The sequence below is a fragment of the Meleagris gallopavo genome, chromosome 8 (assembly GCF_000146605.3).
Source record: "Meleagris gallopavo isolate NT-WF06-2002-E0010 breed Aviagen turkey brand Nicholas breeding stock chromosome 8, Turkey_5.1, whole genome shotgun sequence".
NCBI classification, from domain to species: Eukaryota; Metazoa; Chordata; class Aves; order Galliformes; family Phasianidae; genus Meleagris; species Meleagris gallopavo.
In genome coordinates this window covers 22,024,883-22,035,297 of record NC_015018.2, presented here as the reverse complement: position 1 = coordinate 22,035,297, position 10,415 = coordinate 22,024,883, and the positions used below count along the sequence as shown (strand labels likewise).

Sequence of the window (10,415 nt, the reverse complement as noted above, 5' to 3'; positions counted from 1 at the left end):
TCCTACAGCGACCCGGGCCCCCACTACAATTCCTGAGAGGCTCTGGATCCCCAGACTCTGCCCCCTCATACTCACCTCTTCCCTTGGGGGGCTCAGCTTATGGCGTGGAACTGGGAATATTCCCATTCAGGGTCTCCCAAAGGGCCAAGCACGACCCGGGGCAGGCTGGGGATCTCTGTCTCTACTCATCCCGCTCCCTCCCCTTCACATCTCCGACACAAAGCTTCCAGCAGCATCCTCCAGCCCTTCAAACAGCACCGGGGGGTGGTTCTACTGCCCCCAGCCAGGTCCAGCCACCACCGTGCATCCCATCAGAGCCTCTCCAATGTGCTGGAGGGGGTAAAACAGACCGGGAGCAGGCGAGGAGGGAGGTGGGTGCAGAGCCCATCGGATCGGACCCTCAGGGGCAGGACTGATCCTGACCCCCCCCATGCTTCAGGGCAGGGGAGACAGCAGCCAGCAGCACTGCTGGGGACACACACACACAAAGGCAAAAAGAAGCACTTGCTTTCGCTGAGCGAGGGGATGGATTTGGGCCGGCAGCAGGGCAGCAGTTTGAGGAATCGCTGCTTCAGCGCTTTTTTAGTTTGGCCCGGCGGGTTGCCTGGAAGAAAGAAGGAGTCACCAAGCAGAAGAAGAGTTAACAGAGCAGCGGGCCCCGGATGCAGGGTGTCCGGCATGGGGTGAGCAGGACCAGTGCATGCAGATGGGGATGGAGCAGGGAGGCAAAGCCCAGCCCAGATCTACTCAGCCTTTCTGCTCCATCCCAGGACAAACCCGGCCCAGTTCTTCCCTCATTGGAAGGGAATGGTAGAAAGGTGGCCCCGACCCATGGCCAGCATGTCTGGACACCCATCAGAGCACAGCAGTGTGCGGTGGAGCCCAGCAGCCAAGGAGATGGCAGGGCTGGCCTCTGCCCTTTATCCCCAAAGCCAAATGCCTGCTCCATTGGGAACTCCCTCCACGTGGGGCTGTAAAGGATGAAGCCCAAGAAGGGACTGCATCCCCCGGGGCACTACGTCCTACCCAAGGGCACGAGGCCGGGTTTGATCCTGCTGGCCCACAGGGCTGAACGCGAAGCATGCCCCCAGCTCAGCCATGCAGCCCCTCTGCTGCATGCATCCCCACCCCAGTGCAGCCAAGCCCAGGGCCCTGGGTGGGGACAGCCAAGACGGGATGGGGCGTGGGGCCTTTGCCTCTTTCAGGGGTCCCCTGCTTCAACCTGGTCACTGCCATCACTTCCAGGTCCCCCTGCTCTGCACCCCCTCCCCAGTCCTTAGACTTGATCCCACTGTTGGCCATGACCCATCTCCCCCGACCTGGCGCTGCCCCTTGGCCACATACCTGCTCCCCCCTTTCCCAGGGCCCCACAGACTGCCCCAAGCTGGCAAACAGTACAGGGTGAGCAGCGCAGGTGGGGAGGAGGAAGAGGAGGAGAGGAATGCCATGCTGGGCTCCAGCCCCCAAAGGCAGGCAGGCAATAGGTCAAAAGGTGCGAAGTCCCTTTGAATACACACCAGTGGGTGGCCCTATAGCTTTCAAGTGGTGGAGAACAGTTCTAAGAGGTCAGTACCCCCCCAGTGGGATGTCACACAAAGCCACTCAGAGAAGGCAAGCCCCTGCGACCTCAGCAGGGATGCTGCAAGCATGATTTTACCCAGCTATTTTTGCGGGGCTGCTATTTGCATTGGGACATGGCACCTTCCAGCCTGCCCAGGATGCTCTGCATCCAGCCCCATCCCCAGCAGCACCACACTGTGGGACCAGCCCTAGGAGCAGGAGCAGTCCTGGGGACAGGGCAGGCAGTGACGCAGCACTGGCGGCAGGACCACGGGAGGAATGGGGCAGGGGGAACCACCAAGCCAGAGAGATGCAACAGAGAATAAACCGTGGTTGGACTCACAGGGGCAGCAGGTATAGGCACGTGCAGTAGGTCAGGTCGGGTGCAAGTTACACTTTAGTTTGTTATAAAGAAGGAAAAAGAAAAAAAAATAACACAGGCGTTTTCTTAAGGAGGAAACCGAACAGGGCGCGATTCTGGGGGACCCAGGGTGGGAGGGAGAGGTTCAGCACATGCAGCTCAACAACAGGAGAGGGAGACCGGGGCTGGCGCTTTGCTGTCCTGGCTTTGGCACACCCGAGGGCTCTGCTGGGGATGGCACGCTGTCCCCTTGTCTCCAGCATCCACCCTGGATGTGATAGGGTCAAAAAGCAGCTCAATGGCATCCTCACACACAAGCAGCCCCTGGGCACAGTTCCCTGCTCCCCTCCCTGTTCTCTGCCACCAATTGCCTCGCTTTTATCCGCACGCCCTCCATCACTCCCCATCCTGCCCAGTGGGATGAAACCTGCAACCCCTTCATCTCACAACATCCTCAGTGCTGGCTGTGATGGGTACAGAGGGAAATTCACAAACCCAAAGCACACTGCACAGAGTCTGCCAGCAACCCTCATCCCAGGCAGGACTGCTCGTAGCACAGATCAAGATGGCAGCCAAAGGGGACAAGCAGCAACATTGTGCCTCTCTGGACTCCAACATCTCCAGGCATAAGCAACAGGTCCTGCATCCCCTGCCCCAGCTTATTTTGGGTCCAGACCCAGATATTCTCCCCACCCTGATGCTCCCAGCCATCCCAACTTTCAATAATGCAGCACCACAACACCCCACATCCCAATGACTCAGATATCCCCCATTCCAGCATCCCTGATACCCATACATCCCAATGCCTCTCCCCACTCTAGTATTGTAACAATCCCCAATAACTCACACCCCAGCACCCAAACCCCTCACTTCCCCAGCTCCTTACATCCTGGTGCCCTAAGACACCCATATGCCCTCCACATGCCCCAAAACACATTCTCCTCAGCACCCTAAGAGCACCCTGCAGCTCCTGCATACTGCACTCACTGCCCTGGCACAGGAGGCAAAGACCAACTTTTACACTGCATCCACACACCATTGTAACCCTACTCCACCGCATCCCCACGCCACTGCAACCACTGCAACCACCCCACTGTAACCCCATCACAGTTTTGGTTCCATCTCCCCCAGTCAGGTCGATGATGCCCAGGACATGGAGCAGCTTGAAGCTGAAGCAGAGCAGCAGGATACTGCCCACTGTTTTCAGCTCCTGCAGGTCCCAGAGTGCAGCAGGGAATGACATCCCCCAGCTGCAGTGCCTGACCCAGCAAGGCAGGAGAGAGGAGAGTGTGGGATGCAGCAGTTTGGGGTCCCCTCATTGGGCACATCGGTGACAGAAGGCAAGAGCCCAGCCAGAGGGAGTTGGGAGGGGAGCAGTGTGAGGAGTGATTAATGTGAGGCTAGAGGGAGAAGAGGTTCAACAAGCTAATTATGTCTGCCTGGGCTGAGCAGGATGTGACACCATGCCAAGTCAGATGGGTGCACACCACGGTCCTCGGGGCTGCTCAGTGCTGGGAGTTAGAGGCAATGGGGTCAGGATGCAAGGTCGGTCCTGCCCTCTGCCTCCTCCTCACCCCACAGGGATGCTCACCCCACTGGGAGGTGCCTCCCAGCCCCACATCCCAGGCAGCACTCACTCAGCACACTCCAGGAACTCACCGAGATAATCCCTTCCACCCACCCCACAGATGGGACTTGGCACTCACTATCCCATCACTTACAGTCTGCAGCTCCATCTCATATTCATCCACAGCTCGGTTATGTGGGCGGCTCTCCTGGCTCTCTATCTGCCTGCCCAGCCCTGCTTCCAGCCAGAGCCAATTTCTCCTCAATTAATTATTGATACAGCACTTCAGCAGCCAAAAACAACAGTTTTTTCTTTTCTCCTGTCCCCTCCTGAGGACTTGGCCACGGCAGGCTCTTGGCAGGGGTTGATGATGGGCACAGGTCAGGTGGTGGCACAGGGCACAGCGGGGTGACAGCACTTGGCAGTGATTAACTGGCTGGAAAATGACACCAGGTCTAGAGTCACCCCTGAGATGACACCAGCATGGCCACACGGATGGGGCAAGGGGGACTGGCTGTGGCTTCAGCACCGTGTGTGGGGGAAGTGCAGCCGACGTGGTGGCTCTGGAGTGCTGTCCATTAGCAGACCCAAACCATTAGTGTATGGTTTCAGGCTCTTTGCAGTCCATGGGCTGTCATTGGGCGCAGCTGGTAAACAACAGGGCACTAGACACTTCCCCGTCCTCAACACCACCTGGGGCCGTCCTCAAAGGCAAAACATTCTATCTGCCACCTCCAGAGCCCAGGGGATGACAAAGCCTCTGGAAGACACAGGCAGCACTCATTGCATGGTACCAGGACCCAGCCTCTCCAGCCAGTTGTTTCCCTCTCCTCCACTCACATCTGTGAGGATGGGAGCTGATCCAGGGCACCTGGTCCCACTCCTTGTCCCTACAGCTGGGGCAAATCCCTGTGCTCCCCAGTGTCCCTAGCCAAGGGGACATGCAGGTCCCAGTGTGGTGACATGGATAGAGAGGGATAGCCCATCCAAACTTCATGGTGGTGATACCGTGAGATTGAGGACTACACGGGGGTGCTGTCGTCCCTCTGAATGTGTGGGCACAGGACCCCCATCCCCACCTGCTACAGAGTCTCTTGCTGGGGACAAGAACTTTGCCCCTGGGGACGGGACTCAGCCAAGGGCTGGTTCCTGCCTTGCCCTGTGCCTCCCTGTAGGGTTGGCACTGACAGGCTCCCCTCTGCTTCCCCCTCCCCACTGCAGCTTGGAGCCAGCACACCGCAGTGCCACTGGCTTCAGTACAAGGCTTAGGGCAACAAAAGCAGAGGGACGGGGGGAAGCCAGGGTCTGGATCAGTCCTAGGACACACTGGAACTGTGGTCCAGGCAAAGTGCCCGTCGCGTCCTGATGGTGTACCCACAGCATCCTTCGGGTAGGTGGGCTGCATGCTGCCATTCCCTGTCCCCAGAGCACCCCAGAGTCCCCAGCACACCCCAATCTCACACAGACACCCCACTATCCCTGTGCCACACTGGGGTCCCATCCCCTCCCCACATCCCTGGCCACCAGGACTCTACGTGGAGCAGGCAGGACACCCTATCCCCACGATCACTTCTACCAGCTGCAGACAGACACCACATTCCAGCACCCTAAAAGCATCCTTGGGGGCAGCTCTGGGGCTGACCCTGGTGAGGTGGGAACCCACCAGATGGCCCCCTCCCACTCCAGTTACCTTCCAAGGACACGGGCTCAAAGAGGCCGAACTGCTCCAGCACCTTGACGAAGAGGACCAAGACCACCAGCACTGCGACCATCTCCAGGCCTTCCAGGTTCATGGTGGGGGTGTCTCATGGCCCCCCACTCACCTTGAGCCCTCTTACCCCAATGCCACAGCCTCTGGGCTATGCAAACCCAAGGACCCCTGATGTCCCCAAGGATGTCGGCTGTCCCCCTGCTATTTGGGGCCACGTGCGAGCAAGGGGTGAGCGTGGGGCTGTCACAGGAATCAGCAGCCAACAGCCCTGGCGAAGAAGGGCTGTGCCTGCGAGTAAGAGCAGAGCAAGGCCACGTGGGGGGGTGACGGGGCTTGGGGGGGGGGAGGGGGCAGGAGGCATGCCCTCCCATTCCAATGACACCACTGCCATCGATTTGCTTAATGCAGTTGCTAAGGAAACAGGCCACAGATTATTGAAAGGCACTTGGCTCCCAGGGGGGACACGACAGGGACAGGACACTGGGCACTGGCAACACATCCTGAATGTGGATGACTCAGACTTGTCCTCTGCACCCCTCATACATACCCACTCCACAGGGACCTACCTGTCTCAGAACACCAAGAGGTGCCTAAAGGTCCCCATAACCCAATGGGTACACTCTAGGGTCACGACTGGGTGTCACCAGGGTCATGGAGTTGGTCCAGCTGCTGAACTGTGGGACCAGCATCTCTAAAGAACAGGGTGGTGAGGGTGTACCCCAAACAGGGAGCCCAGGGGACCCAGCCAAGGTCAGGCAGCAGCAGGCATGCGGGCACCTCCAGCACGCAGCCTGCGCAGCTGCCAGGGCTATATTTGGCTCCATGCATTTTTTACAGCATCCCAGCCCTTGCTCCAAAGGTGTCCCAGTCCCATGTGCAGAGACTGAGCGAGAGCACTACCACTACCAGCATCGGTGCAGGGCGTGGGGCTGCCCCCATGCTGCAGGAACAGGTGGGGTGGCAGTGCTCAGGCTACAAAGCAGCCCCTGCCTAGCTGTTGGGTCCCTGCTGATGGGCCAGGACTCAAAGCCCATGGGGGAAACACATCATGGAGGAAAGCACATCACACTGAGTGGCACCTGCTGGAGGAAGGGGCTGGTGAAGGTGCTGATGGCTCCCAGCAGGGTCACCCCACACCAAACCCGCAGACCCCATTCCCAGCTGCAGGTTTGTCCCCTGGCAGGTGGCCTAGTGCCTGCTGGCAGCATGGCAGGGTCACCAGGCGGCCCTGTGCTCAGCATCTCCTCCAGCCCGAAGATGCTAGCAAGGCATCAGGAGTGGCACCGGGAGAGTGATGGAAGGCCTCCCTGGGGAAGCATCCATTGGGCTGGAAGTTTGCAGGGCTGTTTCCTTTTCTTGGAAAGCAGCGAGTTTCCAGGCACCGAGGCTGGAAGCAATGGGGCTGGCCCTCAATCTTGCTCCCACCATGAGTGACTCCTTTGGGGACAAGGTGACACCAGCCTGTTACACTGAAAGTAAGTTTCCCCCAAAGCCAACTGCTCTTGCTGAGCCCATCCTCTCCCCAGCCTGACTGCTCCCACAGCTGACGGCTGTCCCATGTGCTACCAGATTGTTTCGCAACCTAGTTCCGTCCAAAAACAGCCCAAGCACCCCCAGAGGGGCCCCTCCAGCTAAAACATGTCCCAGCAAGAAGGGCTGGCTCTCTGCAGCACTCTTTCAGCTGCAGCTGCCCTGAGAACGGAAGGGATGTACGGGATGACCCACAGAGCCAGACCTGCAGCCTGCAAGAGGGAGGTCCAGACCCCACACACATCACCAGAAGAGGAGCAGAGCCCACTGAGAAGCATCAGTGCCAGCATATGACTGCATCACGGGATGAGCCCACAGGCCCTGTACAGGCAGAGGTTGCACGGGTGGATGGAGAAACACATGCCCTGGGTTCTGCATGGCCCTGGACACAATGACCATCGGAGCTGCTCGAAGGTGCTGGAGGGAGTAAAACAGCTCAGGAGGGACTGAGAGCCCCAAAGCTGTCTCCACTGGGGCACCCCACCAATTACTCTGGAGGCAGAATAGGAAACTCTGGGATTATGCTGGTTCCTGGAGCGGGCATTGCTGCGGCTGGCACCATTTTCCCGGCACAGGGGCACAGGAGGGACAGATGGGGAGATCTGGGGTGAACGAGGTGCCCAGAGAGATGCCCTCAGACACCCAGTACCTAGGTCACCCCATCACATGGCCTGCAGAGAGGGTGGCATCGCTCCATCCCCCCACATCCCCAGCCCCATACCTTCGATACCACTGATGATTTTGAAGCAGCGGGTGGTGAACCAATAGGAGATGAGGAGGAGGATGGCAATCAGGGAGGCATAGAGCAGGCTGTCGTTGTGCAGGGATGTCCTCTCCATGGCTCCATCCCCAAACCAACCCCACCGCTATCTGGGGCAGCCCTGCTCCGGCAGCCCCACCACGGAGCCGGCCACGGCAGGCAGGGAGGTGGGAGCCGGGCGGGCGGGCAGGTAATTGGGAGCGGTGTGTGAGAGCCAGGCTCCCAAACCAATTACCTTAATTGTGCTCAGGCAGCACATGGCAAACAGTTAAAAATAACCCTGCTGGCCCCTGGGGGATCCTGGCACCATCAGGCAGAACACAAAGCAGGGGGCTGAGCATGGGTATGGCTTGCTATACGCGTGGTCATCTCCACGTGTGGCATCACCTTCAGGCTGCTCTGAGTCTGCCAGCTCCCATTGACCCCAGCACTATAGGCCAAGGCAGGGCTCAGGTCCTGGGCGAGGGGACATGGCCATCCAGTGTGGAGCAAGAAGAACAGGGTGCAGGGGGTGCAGCAGGCTCTGGCTGTCCCTAGGATACACCACAGGGGCCAGTTGGGTGCACAGCTAATGACATCTGCCCAGGGTGCTGCTGAGACCCCTGGGGGCCCAGCCTGATGGATAGGAGCCTCTTTTTTTTTTTTTTTTTTTTGGTTCTCGGGGCCATCATCCATTAGGGAGTGTTAAATTTAGGTTACAGCCGATCCCTTATTACCCCGCTGCTAATCAGAGCGCGAGCAGATTATTAATAAGCACATTAAAATATTGGCGAAATGCTATTTTTGGGGAGGTGAAGTCACAGTTTTAATCTGGTTAATTGATTGAGTCATTTCTCTTTTCCTTCCATTGGTGACCTGTCCTTGGTGAGCTCCCCAGGGCACCCACCCCGAAAAGTGCCCACTCAGGGGTCTCTGTGCCTGGGCACATGATGCTCCCCACACTCCTTACACTGTGCTGAGGAGCTCATTCCCCAAAAAGGGGCCAATGGGGGCACAGAAGCTGCAGGACACAGCATTCATGTGCCACACAGACCAAAGCGGTGGCTGGGGAGGAGGGAACGACGCAAGGGGCTGTAGGCTGTGGCAACCCCATATCCCAGCCCCAAGCCTTCAGGAGGCAGAGACATGCCCAGCTCTGTGTTTCCCATCACTTTGTCTGTTACCCAGCACAGAAGGATCCTAAACATCACAGCCATCCTGCGTGGCCAAACAAACCCTGGGGCTGCTTGGCACCACATGGGTGGGATACCCACTATAGACTAGCCCAGCAGGGCAGCAGAATGAGGACCTGGAGGACATCCTTGCAGGCTGTGGGACTATGAGATCTGCTCCCTATTCTGCCCCACCACCTGCAGCTCTGCCCTCACACCCCAATCAGCTGACTCACCCCCACTCATCCTCCACCCTGCGGAGCTGATGGAGATATGGACGTGCCCAGTGGTGCCCAAGAGTGCCCAAGGGTGACGAAGGGCTCATGCAGAGCTCCACTGCCATGGTGGCCCATGGGGCTGCGAAGCGGTGGGGAACGCTTCCCTCATCGTGGGGCATGGGGCCATGTGGACAAGGAGTGGCACAGCTTGCAGGGAACACATTGCTCCCGTGTCCCCACATGAGTGCCCCAAGGCTGCACAGAGGGTACCCCTACATTCCCTGAGGAGGCAACAGAACCCAGTATGGTTTTCCAGGCAGGCTGGGTCCCGGTGAAGGCGGCGCTTTGCCAGCCCACGGTGAGTGCCAGCCCCACTGAAAGTAGTGACGTGGCTGTGCTGGCCCAGCAAGGCTTCCCCACACTCTCAGTGTGGCACATTCCTCCCCACTCTGCCTGGCTCCCCAGCATAGGTCTCTGTGCCATGCTGGGGACTGCCACCACCCCATGGCCCCAGCACATGGTGACATCCCTGCGATGCGCCTGCAGCAGTCAGGAGGTGGCTGCTGGCCCCCATCCAGACATGGGCTGGGAAGGGGGTCTCTGCCCTATGAACATCTTCAGCCCCTCATACACAACCCCTCTTCCCGGGGCTGGATCTCTAAGCACTACTCGACATCCCTGCCCCAAATAACTCCGCAGACATCACCTCACAGAGACCCCCCCACCCAGCACGGCCCCACACCCTCAGGGCAGCACCTACCTTGCGAGAGGGTCCCGGTGACAAACTGGTAGAAGAAGCGGATCACCCGGCCCAGCTGCCTCTTGCAGCGCTGCTGGCAGTGGCTCATGGCTCTGGCTCACAGCACTGGGGAGGGACCCAGCCACAAAGCCGGCACAAAGCCCCCAGCTCCCCTGAGTGTTGCCCAGGACAGGACAGAGCCTTTGTCTCCTGCAGCGAGCCCGCGGGCATCGGCGGCAGGAAAAGCCCTATGGAGAGGGCAGTGCAGCGCGGCAGCCTCCAGGCCCGGCTTGCAGGCAGGCAGGCAGGCAGGCAGGCGGGAAGTTTGGCGCTGGGATGATCCCGGGAGGAGCGGCTGTGAGCCGAGCTGCCACCTCTCTCCAGGCTTAGGGGGACCGAAGCTCAGCACTCGCTGCAGGTCACTCAGTGAGATGCCCGAGTGAGCCCCCCGTGCCGTGCCAGCCCGCTGCCCGCTCCGTGCAATGAAGCATAGAGTGCTGCCCAGGGGTGCCGGGGGTCAGGGAGCCCAGTGGTGCCAGCCAGCTCGCCAGGACAGCTGGGTGGATGCGGAGCCCTGGGTTGCCCCGGCTGGCGGTCCGCCCCTTGGCACCAGCTCGACCCGGCACTTCACGCCCCGGCTGTCTGGGAACCAGAGGCCGGTTGGTATGGCAACCCGCAGACTCCACAGGTCCCGCTGACCAATGAGGCACTGCTGCATCCCAGAGCTGTCTCTCTCCAAGAGCAGAGAAGGATGCTCCTTTCTGAAGGTAGCTGACACGAAAAGCATTATGCGTCCTCCAGTCCTGCTATCCAGTGCT

The 10,415-nt window shown here is 59.4% G+C and overlaps 1 protein-coding gene across 1 annotated transcript in view; it reads right to left on the bottom strand.

The window, feature by feature from the left end:
• The window catches only part of KCNIP2 (potassium voltage-gated channel interacting protein 2), an 11,129-nt gene extending 3,489 nt beyond the window's left edge, over nucleotides 1-7,640 (bottom strand). The window contains exon 1 of the mRNA XM_031554475.1: nucleotides 7,451-7,640. Coding sequence (XP_031410335.1) covers nucleotides 7,451-7,568 — 118 coding nt within the window. The 5' untranslated portion in view covers nucleotides 7,569-7,640. The remainder of the gene's footprint in view (nucleotides 1-7,450) is intronic.
• Between the last annotated feature and the right edge of the window lie 2,775 nt (nucleotides 7,641-10,415).